This window comes from Colletotrichum navitas (genome assembly GCF_030913465.1).
Source record: "Colletotrichum navitas strain CBS 125086 chromosome Unknown LY79scaffold_5, whole genome shotgun sequence".
NCBI lineage: Eukaryota > Fungi > Ascomycota > Sordariomycetes > Glomerellales > Glomerellaceae > Colletotrichum > Colletotrichum navitas.
In genome coordinates, this window is record NW_026850551.1 from 232460 (window position 1) to 249567 (window position 17108).

The 17108-nt window shown below is 51.8% G+C and overlaps 8 protein-coding genes across 8 annotated transcripts; 3 read left to right on the top strand and 5 right to left on the bottom strand.

The window, feature by feature from the left end:
* Window positions 1–355: 355 nt before the first annotated feature.
* LY79DRAFT_666010 (uncharacterized protein) lies at window positions 356–733 on the top strand (the record flags this gene model as incomplete). The annotated part of the gene is made up of 2 exons (XM_060563150.1): window positions 356–636; window positions 709–733. 2 exons carry the CDS (start codon window positions 356–358, stop codon window positions 731–733), a joined length of 306 nt encoding a protein of 101 aa, XP_060418931.1.
* Window positions 734–2029: 1296 nt separating this feature from the next.
* Window positions 2030–3961, top strand: LY79DRAFT_646658 (major facilitator superfamily transporter; the record flags this gene model as incomplete). Its single annotated transcript, XM_060562469.1, has 3 exons — window positions 2030–3059; window positions 3121–3358; window positions 3412–3961. The coding sequence occupies 3 exons, from the start codon at window positions 2030–2032 to the stop codon at window positions 3959–3961; spliced, it is 1818 nt and encodes a 605-aa protein (XP_060418932.1).
* Window positions 3962–4358: 397 nt separating this feature from the next.
* Window positions 4359–4723, bottom strand: LY79DRAFT_538559 (uncharacterized protein). Its single transcript, XM_060556753.1, has one exon. It carries the CDS (start codon window positions 4704–4706, stop codon window positions 4521–4523), a length of 186 nt encoding a protein of 61 aa, XP_060418933.1. The 5' UTR covers window positions 4707–4723; the 3' UTR covers window positions 4359–4520.
* Window positions 4724–4726: 3 nt separating this feature from the next.
* On the bottom strand, window positions 4727–7917 carry LY79DRAFT_646659 (ATPase). Its single transcript, XM_060562470.1, has 2 exons — window positions 5355–7917; window positions 4727–5306 (listed from the first exon to the last, which is right to left on the bottom strand). The coding sequence occupies exons 1-2, from the start codon at window positions 7823–7825 to the stop codon at window positions 4874–4876; spliced, it is 2904 nt and encodes a 967-aa protein (XP_060418934.1). The 5' UTR covers window positions 7826–7917; the 3' UTR covers window positions 4727–4873.
* A 421-nt stretch (window positions 7918–8338) lies between these two features.
* Window positions 8339–9143, bottom strand: LY79DRAFT_506207 (HIT domain-containing protein; the record flags this gene model as incomplete). The annotated part of the gene is made up of 2 exons (XM_060553700.1): window positions 8339–8884; window positions 9093–9143. 2 exons carry the CDS (start codon window positions 9141–9143, stop codon window positions 8339–8341), a joined length of 597 nt encoding a protein of 198 aa, XP_060418935.1.
* A 463-nt stretch (window positions 9144–9606) lies between these two features.
* LY79DRAFT_666014 (ferrochelatase) lies at window positions 9607–10957 on the bottom strand (the record flags this gene model as incomplete). Its single annotated transcript, XM_060563151.1, has 2 exons — window positions 9607–10671; window positions 10721–10957. The coding sequence occupies 2 exons, from the start codon at window positions 10955–10957 to the stop codon at window positions 9607–9609; spliced, it is 1302 nt and encodes a 433-aa protein (XP_060418936.1).
* A 423-nt stretch (window positions 10958–11380) lies between these two features.
* LY79DRAFT_598632 (ATP-dependent DNA helicase II) lies at window positions 11381–13938 on the top strand. Its single transcript, XM_060561811.1, has 3 exons — window positions 11381–11510; window positions 11559–12176; window positions 12227–13938. The coding sequence occupies exons 1-3, from the start codon at window positions 11439–11441 to the stop codon at window positions 13493–13495; spliced, it is 1959 nt and encodes a 652-aa protein (XP_060418937.1). The 5' UTR covers window positions 11381–11438; the 3' UTR covers window positions 13496–13938.
* A 13-nt stretch (window positions 13939–13951) lies between these two features.
* Window positions 13952–16318, bottom strand: LY79DRAFT_623761 (GMC oxidoreductase; the record flags this gene model as incomplete). Its single annotated transcript, XM_060562079.1, has 9 exons — window positions 13952–14030; window positions 14086–14747; window positions 14796–14882; window positions 14938–15151; window positions 15213–15475; window positions 15546–15675; window positions 15734–15995; window positions 16053–16083; window positions 16138–16318. The coding sequence occupies 9 exons, from the start codon at window positions 16316–16318 to the stop codon at window positions 13968–13970; spliced, it is 1893 nt and encodes a 630-aa protein (XP_060418938.1). The 3' UTR covers window positions 13952–13967.
* Between the last annotated feature and the right edge of the window lie 790 nt (window positions 16319–17108).

The following is a 17108-nucleotide window of genomic DNA, read 5'->3' on the forward strand; positions in this document are numbered from 1 at the left end:
GGCGGTGGTGGCAGTGGTGGCAGTGCCTACTGAAATAGGTTTAACCCACTGGCAGGATACCAAAGTGCACTGGCAATTTACCCGTAACCCCAAATTGTCCGCTCTTTCTCTCAAAGCCTCCACTATGGGCCGAGAAACATCAAAGTCAAATGCTATTACTCCAGGAGTTGATCGACATAATACGAGGGCTCCGCGTAACCTCGTCTTCACTCCGTATAAGAAGTCCAGAGCCCAACATTACCTCATCACAACGTCAACAGCAACATCTCATCGCAACTCCTCTAGGCCGTCTTAATCAGCTCTAATTCTTCTTCACTCTTTTCGAAAAAACTACCTAGTTCATCCAACCCTCAAAATGCGTTCTTTCTCTGCCGTCGCTGCCGCCCTTCTCTTCGCGGGCGCACAGGCCGCCCCCGCGGTCGAGAGCCGCCAGGTCATTTACGGTTGCTATTTCAACGGCGACGGCATCGTCAACCAGTACGTCAGCGTCGGCCACGACATCGATGTCACCAGCCCCAGCGGCAAGACATGGCACCTCGACTGCGGTACCACCTCGGTCCCCATCATCAAGGACGTCTTCGCCAAGTGCACCGTCAACAATAAGCAGCCTGCAGGCATCACCGGTGTCGATAGCGCGTAAGTAACAAACAACAAGCCTTCTGGGGAGTGGGACCGATATCGTCACAGGGGGCTAACCGCCGGAAATAGGAACATCAACTGCCCCATCGCTTGATTTCTACTTTGCTCGTGCGTTGGAGGGTCGTCCTTTTATTCGTCACGGTTTTGAAAATGGACTGGCGTTTGTTCTAGCGGGATCGTGCACGATATGCACGAAATAATTACAAGTCAAGTAGAAGACCACTTTTCGAATACATCAGAACATCAGAATCAACTGCTGAAGCGCAAAAGCAATTCTTGACATTTGTTGTCTGAAAGCTGCAGTTGTCCGTGGTGTGGACGGTCTTCTACTCTTCCACTTCCAACTTACCCCGCTTACCCCCGGCTCACCCCTGCCTCACCCGCTCACCCCTATCGCGCGACCTTAGGGCGGCGGGTGATCCGGCCGCACCTGAGCGGCAGAGTGGCAGAAGTATTTCTCCTTGTGGCGGTGTCACCATAATGCTCCAAAAAGGACATCTTGCGCAATGTGCAATTATCAAAAATATGCTCAACCTTTTCACCTACTCTCCACAATCTATGACTGACGCTCTTGGCATATAATATCTCAATAAATCCAAATTGATGCGCGTTAAAACGTCATAAAGCTCCTTGGCCGCGCCGCTTTGTATCTGAAATACCTGAACTCAATCAGCCCGCTTGCTCTTTGGGTCTTATCTCAGGACGGCTACCCGGGTTGCGATTGGGGCATTTGGTGCTCCAAACTCATTTGAACTTGTGTCATGGCATCCCAAAGGCCTTTCATGCTTATTAAAGCTCTTCCTCGTCTGTTTCTCGGCCTTGGACGCAGCCCGTCAAGGTTGGGACAGTGTGATACAAGCATCTCTTCCTATAGCTTTGTCCTCATGACCCTCCGCTTGTGAGGGAAAGTTTCAGGGTCACTTCGGGTTTGTAAATCCGGTTGACGAGACCAAATTGATCTTCCAGTCAGCGGCTCCGATTCCATTCCATTACCTGCAGCGAAACGAGTTGCAGAAAAGCAAGAGCGGCAACGTACATATGCACCAACACGGAGTTTTGACACCACTGAAACAGAGACTGCAATATTTAACGTGAAATGCCTCGTGGTGGCGGCGACTACCCTCAGGCAGGGTAGGGGTTGGGAGTCTGTGGTATCGAAGCCGGCGTCTGTGTGGTTGCGTCTCTCAGCATGCAGCATGGTGTTTCGGGAGCTATGGTGCGATGGTCTGTGTAAGTCTCTTATTGTCATCGGCAGAGGTTCAATGCCCTCATGGCCCTTACATATTGCCCGGCACTTGATGTCTTCTCGATTGACGTTCAAGAGTGATCTGCTTCTTCCGGATCACCCCCATTATCTTGTCTTAATACCTTCTCCTGATAATATTGCAACATGGAGTCTGCTGCTGCCGCCCCGCAGCTACCTGAACCCGTTCACCTGAGCGATCCCCCATGTTACCCAAGACAGTCAACGGTTTCTAGCTTTACCGCGTCGAACTGGCCGCTTGACGATGAAAAGACTGTTCATCATGGTTTCGGTTTCCAGACCACCGAGCTGAAGAGGACCAACAGTCACGACAGCTCATCAACAGCCTTTGAGAAGGACCTTAAGCATGTCGATTCTTTCGAGTCGTCCTTCGACGATCAGGCAAAGGAGAAGGTCAAGGAAGGTATTCTCTACCACGATGGCCAACTTATCCTGCAACCCGCGCCGACCCAGGACCCGCGGGACCCTCTGAACTTGCCTCTGTCGCGGAAGGTCATCGCGTGCGCCTGCCTGTGTTGCTTCGGCGCACTGGCCGCCGCAGCCGAGCTGATCTTGGGCGCAATGCTTCCTGTGTTCGCCCTCGAGTATTCAGGCCTCGACCCCAAACTCCTCAAGCCGTTGACTTCGAGTGGCGGCCTTCCCGGGGGCAGCGACCCTTTGAAGATCCTCGCCAATCTGCCCGGCGCGCCACCAATCTTCCAGATCTACCTACTAGCTTCGCTTCCCGTCTTGATCATAGGCGTGTCAAACTTGATCCTGGTGCCGATGGCCATTTCTGTTGGCCGTCGTCCAGTCGTTCTTGCAACAGGTTTGCTTGCCGTCATTGGATGTATTTGGTCTGGAAGCAGCCAGTCTTTGACCTCGCATTTGCTGGCTCGCTGCGTTCAAGCGATTGGCGCCGGCACTGTTGAAAGCTTGGTTCCATTCATCATCCAAGATATGGTCCACGTTCACCAACGGAACTCCTGGATCTCTGGAATCTTTGCAATCCAGGGTCTTATTATTATTGTACTAGGCATTTCAGCGCCATATGTCATTATTAATTTGAGCTGGCGCTATATGTATTACATTACAGCTATCAGCGCAGCTTTCTTCCTAGTTGGAGTATATTTCTTCCTGCCGGAGACCAAATGGCACCGAACGCGTGCAGAGATGAGTAAGTGCTTGACCTCTAGGAAACCAGGAATTCTATAAAAGGCTAACCCTGGACTTTTTAGACGGTGTTCCTCGCGATGAAACTGGTCAGAAGCATTCACCAAGAACTTTCCGGTACAACATTGCTCTATTCCACGGCAAAATGGAATGGAGAAAGGGCTGGAATGCTTTCATCGATACGCTTCGCACGTTCTTCTACCCGCAAATCTTCTTCATTACTATGCTTAACAGTGTCATGATCGCCTGTGCGTTTGCTGCTGGATACACTGTTGCTCCGGCTCTTTTGACAGCGCCTTGGTCGTAAGTGATTACGCTTTTACTTAATAAGAGCCTCTGGCTAACATCTGTTATAGATGGGACTTCATGTTGCTTGGTTTGTGCCTCCTACCAGTCCTCATTGCCGCTGTTGCCGTCGCTTTTGTTACTGGAAGCGCTGCCGACTGGATGGCCAATCGACTTGCTAAGAAGCGCGGGGTCCGTGTTCCGGAAAACCAGCTCATTAACCTAGTTTTTCCAACTATCGCTGGTATCATCGGCTCCATTTTGTTCGGCCTGGCTGGTTCAGACCAAGACAACTACTCCTATGTCACGTTTCTTACTGGCCTTGGGTTGATGGCCTTCGGATTCTTGGGCGCTAACAGTATTGGCGCCGTCTACGTTCTAGAGTGCTACCCCCATCTTGCGGGCCCGGCTTTGGTAAACATTGCTTCATTCCGATGCTTATTGGCTTTTGCGCTTTCTTTCAAGATTTCAGACTGGGTTGTGGAGATGGGATACTTCAACGCGATGATGATCTATACTGGACTCATTTCTGGCTTCGCCGTCTTTATCCCGGTGGTGTACTACTATGGGCCTGCCTGGAGAAAGAGGTGGCCTGCCGACAACTTTGGCGATCAGATGTAATGGCGCGTCTAATCCTCGGCCCTTATACACGACCACTTCGTATGGCTCTTACTTCTCATGATACTTCTTTTGGCTACGGCAAGGAATGCCGTAAAAAACAGTTAAACTCTGGGAAGGAACGCTCTTTATTTTCTAATGTCTCTCTGATTAAGTAGGTCCTCATTGGAATCAAGTCCGCTGCAACGGAATATAACCTCTAATTCTTCAAATTTGATTCGTTTCAGACACGCCTGCTTATACAAGAGTTAAGCTAAACTTGAAGTTGTCTTAAATCAGCGATGTGTGGTATCCCTATAAGGGAACACCCTTTTGGCTGTAAAAGCCTTGAGGGCTCGCGGCCCGAAGGATAGGGTAAAATATAGCCATTTTTGGAAAGAACACGTAAATGACCAAGGTAGGGAATACATTGGAGCTCGGCCTTCCGTATGAAAACTCTCCTAAAGCATGTGTTGAAAGTGTCTATGCATCATATCCTTTCCGACGTTAACGGAATTCGTCCTTGTCGTCTTGATCTGATGTCCAAGTGGATCGGACTAGGGTTTCAAAGGTAATCAATGACTCAAATCCATGCATTAAACAAAGCCGCAGCTCTCAGAGGCTTCATATATACAGGAGTCGATGGAGAGTGACGTGGAGGAAGGTTTGCACCTCTCGGCAATTCAAGACATTGGCTTCGTCTTGACAGTTCTCGATGACCAGACAGCGGCTTGGAAATATCCGTTCGAAAGAGGCAACTTGGAGCCATGACAAAAAAGAAAAAAAGGTAGCAGACGTAGAACGTTTAATGTTGTTCAGAAGCCACCAAGTAGAATTGGCGTCATTGGTGAGATTTCTGAATGGAAACTCGCCATTGAAACAGAATCGAATTCGTGATGCATTCACCTCATCCAAGCTCATCGCCCAAAGGAAATCCTACATGCCTTTCAAAAACTCCTCCAGAGTAATCGGCTTCCTGACGGCGTTATTCATACCTTCATGGTACGTGACCCAAACCTTGTTGTCGCTCTTCTCGTGACTCTGTTCCTTTCTCCTTTTCGCGTTCCCATTCACCGCCCCAAGCGGTCGCGCGGGTATGATGCGCCCGAAAAAGTCCCTCTTCACACTCGCCTCGACCATTCTCGCCTGTTCCTTGACAATATCCTCATTGTTGTTGTGCACGGGGATCTCTTCGAACTCCACGGCGCCTCCTGCTTTGAATCGCGCCTGGCGGGCAGCGGCTTCGCGTAGGGCAATGGTCCTCTGCAGCTCTTGGTCCAGCACCTGTCGCACGGCGTAGCGCGTTGGGGCTTGACTGGAGAGTACCAGGTTGCCCGCCGTCTCATACACTGCGAGGGCATCAAGATCACTGTCCGATATTAGTCCAGGTCAAAAGCACATTCAGAGGTCAACTTACGGTTCCATGCGGTACACCCACTGCGGCCCCCTGTTTACCAACGAATCGGTTTCAATCTTGCCCTTTTGAAGGACAATCCCGACCTCGGCCATAACCTCGGCGGCCCGCCTCACCATGGCCTTCTCCGTTTCTTTCCGCACACTGGCTGTACTTGTGCTGCTGCCGCCAATAACAACCGGCTTTACGTCTGGTGACACCATGCGAACTAGGTATGGCATGAACTCCGTGGATATATCCTCAACGCTTCGGAATGACCGTCCCAGTGTGGGGGTAAGCTGTGCCTGAATAGCCTGAAGCATGGCCTTGTTTTGCTTCTGCGCTTCGTGGGCGGCGAAATCGGCTCGAGGTCCAGAGAATGGTACAGGTGGCTCATTGTCCTCCTCGCCGCCGCCCCATTTCTTGTCGTAACCCATGGTGACCTGATGTCGGCGAGACGAGGCGAATAAGCTGTGGCAGGCCAGAATTGGTTGGCTCAGGTACGGCGCCAGCTCCCACTCCTGACTTCCAAATGTGCGTGATGAACAGGTATCCAAAAAGTTCATCCAGTCGTATGCAGCGTTTGGCTTCGACAAGAAAGAGTCGTCATTGAACTCCCGGTTGGGGTACTCCAGAAAGATGTCGGTCATGATCCGCTCGACCTCTCCACTGGTGTCAATCATGTGCCGCAGCCGTTCCATCGCGTTTTTCTTGTGGTACTCTGCAAAACCAAGCTGACTTTTGGGTTGTTCGTGCTTGTGCTTGAAGTTTTGGGAAGTGTCCAAGGCTTGCTTCGGGAAACCGCCGCCCTCCTGAAAAACACGCGTTACTATGTCTTTTGTGCTTCCTCGTCCGAGCCCCCTCGCGCCTCCAGCACCGTTGGTGAGATCGTAGAGCACATTCTGGTCAAGCCACTGCCTTGTCAGTCGATCGTTAAATCCGGCGGCAGCCTTGAATCGGCCTGCAACCCATTCGCCAACAACCATGACTCCTCTGAGATCACCTTCCGTCCCGCTTTCAGCGCCGCGCTTTGCGTCGATGCCGCTCGTCATGCCCCAGGCTGCCTCGCAGATTTTGCGCGCCGCGTCCTTTTCACAGGGAATGCCTTCCTTGTCAAACACTGTCTTCAGCCGCGTGACGACGGCATCGATACCTGGCTTGCCAACGTGAATAATCTCCGCCATGCCGGATTGCCGGAGGGGCCTGAGAGAGGGGTGGTAAACGTCGTTACAGATAAGAATGAGCGGGCGCATGAGCCGGAAGTCGTCGCCCTTTTTCTTCTTTCGACCAGAGGCATTGGAGGCACCAGCGCTGTTTTTCTGGTCAAGTAGCACTAGGTCAATCAACGCCTTGACGAAGCCACCCTCTCCTGAGGTACCGGAGCCGCCTACAACTCCGTCCACTTCATCAACAATTACGCAGGCCGGTTTGGCGACCTTTTGTTGTGATTCACCGTCTTTTGTTTTTATGTTCTCGACAGTCTTGACGCTCTCGGTGCCCAAGGAGGTTCGTATCCGGTTTTTTACAACGTCTCGGCTTCGATCGTCGCTGGCGTTAACCTCCATCACATCGTACCCTGCTTGCCTGGCACAGACGTGGGCCAAAGTAGTCTTTCCGAGACCCGGTGGTCCTGTAAGCATTAGTATCTTCTTGTGTGGTTTCTCTTCCTCTTGAACCTGCTTCGTGCCGGGTCTCCGCACAATGGGGGCTTTCTTCACAACACCGGGGAACACGATGGGGTCCCAGCGCTTCAGCCAACGAAGGACCATTCGATTGGTACCATCGTCACCGCAAAGATCCAGAAAGTTCCTGGCTCTGTATTTCTCGGTCCACAAGAGTGTCTTCTTGTGTTGCTTGCCCGCAACTGGCGGTTCCACCGAGCGAACCGGCACATCAGTCTCCTTTCTCTTCGATTGACGTGACTCGGAATCTCCTTGTTTCGCAGCATCAATTAGTTCGTTGATGTCTATACCGTAGTATGCGCGTCTTGCTTTTCCCTCCTTCGTCTTGGACCTCGCAGCGATGATGTTCTCGTAAGACGTGTTCGTCGTTGGCTTCCGTTGCTTGATTGTAGTAGACGTCCCGGCGCATGTTGTGAGCTTGAAGGTTCGGGAGGACCTGAAAAACGATGGTGTAGAGCTTAGCAGTGCCGAAGCAAGGCTTAATGGCTTTTCGGGTGGTGCGACCTGTGGTGGGTTGGCTATGACGGGATCGTTGGTCTTCTGAGGCGCTAATGCAATCGGCTCAGCTATGCCTTCCTCAGGGACCGTTGTGACGGGTGTTGAGCGTTGAAGTCGAGTGCTAAAATCAACAAGTTGCTTCTTTAGAGGAGGTTGTTGGTCACTGTCGGCGTCATCGGAATCGTCGTCGAGAAGAAATCCACTGTTGACCTTCGGTTTCGGTCTCGTGTGCTCGACAGCTGCAGGCCTCGCGCGTTTCGTGGCCGGTGGTGAGGAACTGGCGGGAAAGGTAATAGGCGATGAGGCGCTCGGCATCTTGACGGATCAAATGCGGAAATGTGAATGCCAAAGTGGCGCGGAAATCGTCCTGATGTAGGTGCTTTATTGAGCGTTGCGATATGGTGTGTCGCTATGGTGACAATTAAATCTTGGGGGGAGACGCGATCAGACGCGAACCCTGGACGCGTTAATGGTTGGTGGGGCTCAGATGACACAGTGTCAATTGTGCATTTCTTAGCTTGAGTACTGTCTTGGGATTAGGAAAGCATCAGGCTTCGTGAAGATTTGAAATGAGGAAACCGTTCAGTTAGTGTCAGTTAAGGCCGGCAAATCATTTATATACAGCGAAAACAATTGAAAAGGTCGACCATGTACTTACTGCCCATACCCAGGAATGGTAGTCACTTGTTGCTCAACATGGGAACATGGTGCTACTAGCTCAAAGTGACCCAGGCTGACCACTGTATGTTTGATATTGATTAAGGTGGAATATCATCGTATCGTCAAGCGTGGCCTAACTCCATGTCGTTTCGGTTTCGCTTGCTTTCGCTACCTCTCACTGATAGCGCCCATCTCCTCTAACAATGCCCGATAAGACTTCGCTTCTTCCACCATCTCTTCCATAGTCCTCGCCTTTCTCATCGCATCCTCAATCCTCGCGAACTGTCCCCCAGCCTCCGGCCTCTTGCCCAACTCCTTATCCCAAAACGCGCCACCCAAGTTTCCCTCCTCGCCAGCCATTTGCTCGTAAATCTCATCCTTTGGCCCGGACCCGTTTTTCCCAGTCTCACCCGGGATGCGCGGGATGATGTGCACATGGACGTGCGCCACAGTCTGCCCTGCGTCCGCGCCGTCCTGCACGGCGATATTGAAGGACCCTGCCTCCGGCGCCGCCGGCGTTGATGATGATGAGGAGAAGTACCGACGCGCCAGCATTTTCTGGACCAGCTGCGTCGAGGTGAAGAGGTCTGTGACCTCGGCCGGCGGGAGATCCGTCAGACGCTTGTGAGGCTTCAGGGGACAGATGAGGACGTGGCCCGGGAGGAGGGGCTTAAGGTTGACCAGGGCGAAGGAGTGGGCCGTCTGGAAGAAGACCTGGCTCGTGTTAGTCCACGTTATAACGGCACTCCAGCGAGACCTCTAGGCGTTAGGTGAGAAATCGAAATGCCCATTGCCATGCTGAGACAATCTCAGACGAAAAACGCTGCTATGATTATGGATAAGATTGCGTCGTCGACTCGTCTCAATCTATGGCCATAGCCATGCCGGTAACTTTGAGACGACTCAATGAGACGCGACTGACCTGGTCGGTGACCTCAAAGGGCCCGAAATGAATTTTATCCTGAGTGCTCATCGTTCGTCGCAAGTGAAAAGTGTGAGCTTGGGGTAGTCTTTTCGTCAAAATCCGAGTGCTGGTCATAATCCGCAGCCAGCTCATACGTTTACTGTAGGTGGTGTGTAAATAGTTCAAATGTGCTGCTGATCGCGGAAATTCCGGCAGCTGTGTGGAGTTGGCTGGAAAATTGTTAGCACTGTCGAAGAAACACAGTGGCGTGCGTCATCGTCACAAATTGCTCTTCGGGTACGGAGTAGCTCGACCTTGGTTTCTTAGACGCAACGACACAACAGTGACATCTTGTCTTCCAGTGGATTTCCGGAATGCAGATGAAAGCAAATGGTGCATGTCATATTTGGGAAATTATAACTTTTGGTTCCCGTCATTCCCAGGTTCCCATCTAGACCCTAATAGATCGCCGGTTCCTCTAATTGTACATAAATACACACACCGTCCTTCATGAACAGCGATTGGCAGAGATTTATTGAGAGAGAGTTCTCTCCTGCGCCGAGGAAAGCTTCGTCTGCTGTCCGGCAAAAAACTTCTTCGACTCCAGGCAGCGCTCGCTCTTGCAGCCAGGGCAGCGCAGCTCCATCTGCTGCGAGCAGGCAACGCCGCTGTCAAGGTGAGCTTTGGCGATGTCTGCGAGAGCCTTGATAAAGATTGGACTTCCGTTCAAGCTTTCGACTCGCTTAACGGTCTCCGGTGATCCAGAATCTCCAATGACTTCGAGATCCAGCTCGTACAAGGTCTCAATATGGTCCGAGGTGAACGCAATAGGGATCAAAACCAGATCCTTCTGGCCCTTTTGAACATAGTGCTCAACCGAGTCGGAAGTCTGCGGTCCAAGCCAGGCCGAAGGGCCGACCTGGGATTGCCAGCAAAGACGGTAACGGTTCGAAAACTTGAGGCGCTGCATGACAGCGTAGACGGTCGCGGCGACTTCGGCGGGGTACGGGTCGCCTCTGTTGACAACCGACATGGGCAAACTGTGGGCAGAGAACAGCAGCACAACGTCCTTGCGCCTCTCCTCGGGGTATTCCAACAGCTTGGCCTCAATGTTTTGCGCAAATGCCTCAACCAGACCAGGATGGACAGGCCAGCGGTCAATGACACTCCAAGAAATTGTACCGTCGCCCGGCGTCGTCTCTCCTACCGTCTTGCCTTCCAGTCGTTGCCTCCACTTCCACAGCTCGTTGAGGCTGCTTCCGGTTGTTGAGCATGAGTATTGGGGATATTGTGTGAAGGCAACTGCTCTTCCGCCCTTTCCGTTTCCGAAACCGTCTGCCAGCAACTGGTTGTACATCTCTTCAGTCAACGGGTCGGCATAGCGGAACGCAGTATACGGCTTATGAGGTGCGGTTTCGGGCGAGATTTCGTCCAGGATCTTGCACATCTCTGCATTCTGGTACTCGGTCCATTTGCGGATGGGTGAGCCGCCACCTATTTCAGAGTACTGTTTCTCGATCTTGGGGGTTCTTCGCTTGGATATGAAAGGGCCGAGATAGTTCTGGAAGCGACCGAGAGGAATCAAATCGCCGTCTGCCTATGAACCGTTAGTCATCCATTGGCCCAACAACCGCGAGACAACGTACAAAAAGCCGGCTCAAGAAGTCTCCCACTTCGCCTGTTGTCGAGGGACCGCCCATGTTCATAAAAACCATGGCCGTTGGACCCTTGGATCCGACAGAGTTTTGTGTCACAGGCGGAACAGTCGCCAATAACCTAGATTGAGGCGACGCCAGAGCAAAGGGTGACGAGGCATGGCGCGTCAAGGGTGTCGCCTTGGACAAGCTCCGGGAAAGCCGACCCGTTGGGTATTTGAAAGCCATTGCAACTGCGACAGTGTGGTGAATTGAAAGCCTCGCAAAACAAGAATTGAGGGGGAGAGGCAATAAAGACAGATGTCTTTCAGTGGTTCTGGGAAAGCACACTTGTGGCAATACGCGAATCCTGGTGATGCGTGCTCGATGCCGGTCAACACTTTGTGGAATTCGGGCTTCGATGGCGACGGAAATCCCGATCTGGATCCTGAGCCCACCGAACACCGAGCTTCTCCTTAAGTACACCCCTAACTTTCTAATCCTGGCCAATCAACGTGTGTGTAATGAAAGAAAAATCTCGGTCACGTGATTGCGCGCAGGAAGCTCAAGTGGGGCTCTTCCTTTCGCGCGAAGCTCACCCCTGGTCTGGGCGCGTTGGTGCCTGGAGACTAAGCTCGCGAAGGTTACATACATAGGTGCTCGTCTTCTGCTGCGGCCAAGTCTCTGCAAGCCAATTCGTGATCATACTCGGACTTTGAAAGACCAAACAATGGCTGATCGCCCACATTTCAAAAGAGAGGAGGAAGATGAAGATGATGCCGAGGAGGAGATTGATGAGACAGTAAGCGTCTATGTCCACAATGGATGACTTACAACTGACGCATCGCAGGACTACAAGGCACAGAAAGATGCCATTCTGCTCGCCATAGATATCAGCGCTTCAATGCTGCAGCGCCCACCAACTTCGAGTTCTAAGAAGGCGGATAAGGACAGCGCCGTCGAAGCAGCCTTGAAATGCGCCTACCACCTCATGCAGCAGCGCATCATCTCGAATCCCCGAGACATGATGGGCATTCTCTTCTTTGGCACTGAGAAATCCAAGTTCCAGGAGGAAAGTGCTCGGTCTGGTCTAGGGTACCCGCACTGCTACTTGTTCACCGATCTTGACATTCCTGCAGCAGAGGATATCAAGGCGCTGAAGACGCTAGTTGGCGCCGATGGGGAAGAGGGCGAAGACGAGCATGAGGTCCTGGTACCGGCGAAGGACGAAGTACAGATGGCCAACGTGTTCTTTTGCGCAAACCAGATATTTACAACTAAGGCGGCGAATTTTGGCAGCAGACGCCTCTTCATCATCACAGACAACGACGACCCTCACGCCAAAAATAAGGACGCCAAGTCTGCAGCAGCTGTTCGAGCGAAGGACCTCTATGACCTTGGTGTGATCATTGAGTTGTTTCCCATTACCAGGGACGAAAAGAAATTTGACCTCGGCAAGTTCTACGACGTGAGTGTCACAGATGGTCTCGTCCGTACGGTCTAAACTAACAAGTGCAGGACATCGTCTATCGAGACCAAACAGCAGAGGCCAACCTCTCAGAGGTACGGAGCTCAAAGTCAGGAGATGGTCTTTCACTACTTAACTCTTTGATATCCAACATTAACTCCAAAGAAACCCCGAAACGCGCCTTGTTCTCCAACCTCCCCTTCGAGATTGCCCCCGGACTGAGGATATCGGTCAAAGGCTACAATATCATCCACCGACAGACACCAGCCAGAACGTCTTACATCTACTTGGACAGTGACAGGCCTCAGCTCGCTCATGGAGAGACGACCCGCGTCGCCGAGGACAGTGCTCGGACGGTAGAGAAGACGGAGTTCAAGAAGGCTTACAAATTTGGCGGCGAATTCGTACATTTCGCCCCAGAGGAGCAAAAGTCTCTCAAGGCTTTTGGTTCTCCCATCATCCGAATCATCGGCTTCAAGCCACGCTCCACACTCCCCTTTTGGGCCAGTGTCAAGAAGTCGACCTTCATCTTCCCCTCTGAAGAGGACTATGTCGGCTCGACCCGCGTCTTCAGCGCCTTGTGGCAGAAACTACTCAAGGACAAGAAGATTGGCATTGCTTGGGCCATCACTCGCTCCAATGCCAGCCCTATTCTAGTCGCCGTCATTCCTTCTCATGAAAAGTCGGAAGATGACTCAGGGACTCCGTACCTCCCCGCCGGTCTCTGGCTCTACCCACTGCCCTTCGCCGACGACCTCCGCGAGGGCCCCGAGCCTCCCAGCAGCCTCAACGTTAGCTCCAACGAGCTCACCGACCACATGCGTGTCATCGTCCAGCAGCTGCAGCTGCCAAAGGCCATGTTCAATCCGAAGAAGTACCCTAACCCGTCGCTGCAATGGCATTACAAGATTCTTCAGGTTCTCGCCCTCGAGGAGGAGTACCCAGAGAAGGCGGAGGACCTCACGGAGCCGAAATACAAAGCCATCAGCAAGCGTGCAGGCGGCTATTTGAATGATTGGGCCGAGGTTTTACAAGCCGAGACAAAGAACGCGCTAGCGAAGGCGGCCATCAAACGCGATGCGGACGGCGACAATGACGAGAGGCCCGCCAAGAGGGTTAAAGCGGCGCCGAATCCCGCAAAGGTTTCTGGCTCTAGTATGACCACGGCTCAGCTCAAGGCATCTATTGATAACGGCAATTTGAGCAAGATGCTGGTGGCGGATCTAAAGGACATCCTCGCTGCTAGGGCGCAGAGCACGACGGGGAAGAAGACTGAATTAGTCGAGCGGATTGAGCAATGGGTTGAAGACAATGCCTGATGCCATTATGGAATGATTTGACTTTGCGACGACGAAACTGTATTATACCACTTGCAAACAGGCTCATGAGAGGGACCCCAGATGTTTAGGTTGCTGAAGCAATGCACGCATCTTGCTGCATCGCGGGTCTGCCGTTGGTTCTTCCAGTCAACGTTCATTCGCATGGGTGCTTTTAAGAAACGGGAATCATGCAACATTGCTGTCTCTCCATTCCTCTCTACTTCTAACAACGGTACACCATACATCTGTTTCTTCGCGTTTACGATGGCAACTCTACGGTCTTCTTTTCTGTCCTGTCTGGGTATCGGTGACTCTCCAATGAGTCTTAGCCTCCAATGATTACAAGATGCTCTAGTGGACCAACCATAGTGATAACCAGCGAGCAATTAAAAGTTTTCTCTTCCAAACTCCTGGTCCGAAACTCTTTTTCCATTCAAATGACCGATCAGACCATACCCTGGCCAATAGGCCACTATACCAGGCCAGAGGGGCAGGCTGGAGGGTCTTTTGCGGCAACTTTGATGATGTCCGCAGCCTATAAACTTGTATTAGAATCCACTAGAATTAGATTCAACTTGCTGTGAACTTACCTTTTCAGCCACAGCGTACACTGCAGCCTGGATATGCGCAGACGGGATCAAGGGCATGATACCCGCATCAACCACTCTCAGATTACACGTCCCATACACCATCAAGTCGGCATTGACGACACCGCCCATCTCCTCGGGCATCATACTCGTCGTTCCACTGGGGTGAAATTCCGTACCGACAAGAGGCTTGATCGTAGCCATCAGCTCCGTATCATCAGCTGACTCGAACTGTGCATCCACCACGGGCAGCAGCGGCGTCATCGCCTTCGTCTTCATGAGTCTCCGCGTCGTCTTCAGGCCGAGCCGGATGATCTCACAGTCGAGCGGGTCTGCGCAGTAACGCGGGTCGAGTAGGGGCTCGTCAAACATGGAACCGGACTTCGGGCGAACGGTGCCACGCGATAGTGGCTTCTGAGCGGCGATAGACATTGAGCCCCACGAGGCGGCGAGGAGTTCGTAAGAGCCGACATCGGCTCTGGTGAGGTGATCGAGGACGATACGCCTTTGCGCAGCATAGCCGGCCTGTACTGTTGGCGGAGCATCGGGAGGGAGGGAATCGGAGGAAGGCTTGGTTGCGGCATTTTGGAGAGATTTCCCTTCGTCCCCGTGCCAAAAAAGGTTTGGAAAGGCAACGGTATTGATGAGGGGTGCCGTCAATGGTCCTGAAAATGTGAGCTTGCTGGTCCTCAGTCTGGATTATAGTTACATACCGGTGTGATTGGTGATCAAAGTGGTGAGCGCGTCATCGAAAGCATCGCCAGTAAGATTGTGAGATGTATAAAGGGACGAATTTGTGTCTATACAAGGAGTCAGCAGGATGTCTTTAGATCGGGAAAGCAGTCTTCAGTTTACACTCGAACGGAAATTGAGCCATGGGATGATCCTGGAAGTTGTTTCCAACTCCCGGTAGATCGATCTGCACAGGGATGCCCAAAGAGCTCAAAACTTCCTTAGGGCCAATACCCGAGACCTGTAAGAGGGTAGGGGACTGGATTGCACCGGCGGCGAGGATAACCTCCTTGTTGGTCGTTACCGTCCGGTTGATTCCCATAGACTCCGAGGAGAACTATCAGGGTCTGAGTTAGTGGATGGAACAGGAAAACAGCAGAAAGTAAAGGTTGACGTACATCGACTCCGACGATACGTCGCCCCCCGCCTGTGCCTTGTGAGTTGGGCAAGCCCAGAATCAGCCGCGTGACAGTCTGCCCGGTCAAGACGTGTAGATTCGAGCGGGACGCAGCTGTGTCGTAATATCCGATTCTCGCATCGGACCGAGTCTGGTTAGTGGGAGACATACTGGATGGGACGATTGTACCCCCCGTTGCGTCGCCCGTGTTAAGGTCGGCCGTAAGCGGGAGGCCCAGCTCTGAGAGACCGTTGAGAACATGAGCTTTACAGAATTAGTTTCAAGGCCCGAGAAGCAATCACGCATTCAGCTGTGCATATGACAACCAGCTTACCTGATGCGTCGTAGAAGTACCGTGGGTAAGCAACGTCAATCGATCCTTCAGTTCCGTGAAGCGACACATTGGGGTGGATGTTGAGGCGGTCTTGCACATCCGCGTCAACATCGACTGAGTACTTCTCAACCTGTGTCACGATTCAGCACTCGTCAACTTGTTAGCTTCTGCGAGGATGCCACGCTTACCTTTTTGAAGTACGGCTGGAGGCTCTGCCATCCCCAACCCGCGTTTCCCAACTCCTCCCAACCATCGAAATCGGCAGCCGCGCCTCTGGTCCAGCACATCCCGTTCCATACTGAGCCGCCACCAATGACTCTGCCTTGGGCGATTCCGCGCGTCTTGCCGTCGAGAAAATTCTGAGAGGTAGTTCCCACACTAGTTAAATAAGGCGAGGGAGGCTGGAGGCCGATGTACCCAGGAGCGATAATATAACTCTCGCGTGCGTCACTGGAACGGTCAGCTATGTAGCTTCGTGATGACAAAATCCTTGGAATAGCAACTCACAGTTCGCCGCGCTCGATCACGAGGACAGTCACTGCATCCAATCAGCAACGCTCAAGTAAGGATGGGAGGCAACGGGGTTTCGTACCGTTCGGGTCTTCGCTCAAGCGGTTCGCGACTACCATTCCCGAAGTACCGCCTCCAACAATGAGGTAATCATACTCGCCAAGTAGGAATTTGTCAATGGTCTGGTTCGTAATATGGAGGGCGTTCGAGAGAGAAAGGAGCATCCAGAAGGTGAAGGAAACCAATACCAATGGGTAATACATGTTGAAGAAAGCCGTCAAAGACGAGAAAGAATGAAAATAAACTGTGCTTGCTCAAAACAAAGGAAGCTGCCTTAAAGGTCGCGCTTATCTCGAAGAATGAAGGTGAGAAATTTTATGATCGCATGATGAGTAGGTAGTCGAGTGAGATTTTACTGCTCAGTTGTGATTAACACCGGGACACCCCCTGCATAAGTTCAAGTGCGCCTTTGACTATTTACATTTGCCATTCCTAGGTATCAAGTGTGTAAGGGCTATTAGCGAGAGTACTTTCTAAATATTCAAGTCCTCAGCTACTAAATAACCCCTAACTATCCAGATGTATACTTAGAATTCCTATCCTCGGCAGTACCGATGTTAGAGTTTATGACGATCAGGGAGCCAATATCAGGGGAGACCCTTTGAGGAGAAAAGCCTAGTACAGCTAGTAACGCCCGCACAGCGACAAATAGAGAGTAGATTATTACAGAAGCTTGAACAATCCGAAAGGGGCATATCTCAAATATATTGGGGTACACGTCTAATTGACAATATGTTTTGCTGTAGGAGGTTAAGAGCTGATGTCAAAGCGATTATGTTGAAGGCGGATTGCTTTGAGATTGTTGAAAATGTGCGGCCATTAGGTGTACAGTGAGTGGACCGTGCACTAATTAAACAGAAGGGAGAATTGTAGTTGGGTAAAAAAGATGGGATGAGGTCGTAGCCTACAGCTCATCGTTCGAATACACACATTTATTCATTTTTACAGCAACGACCCTTTGGCCGATTCCATTCCTCCTATCATTCCTCATAT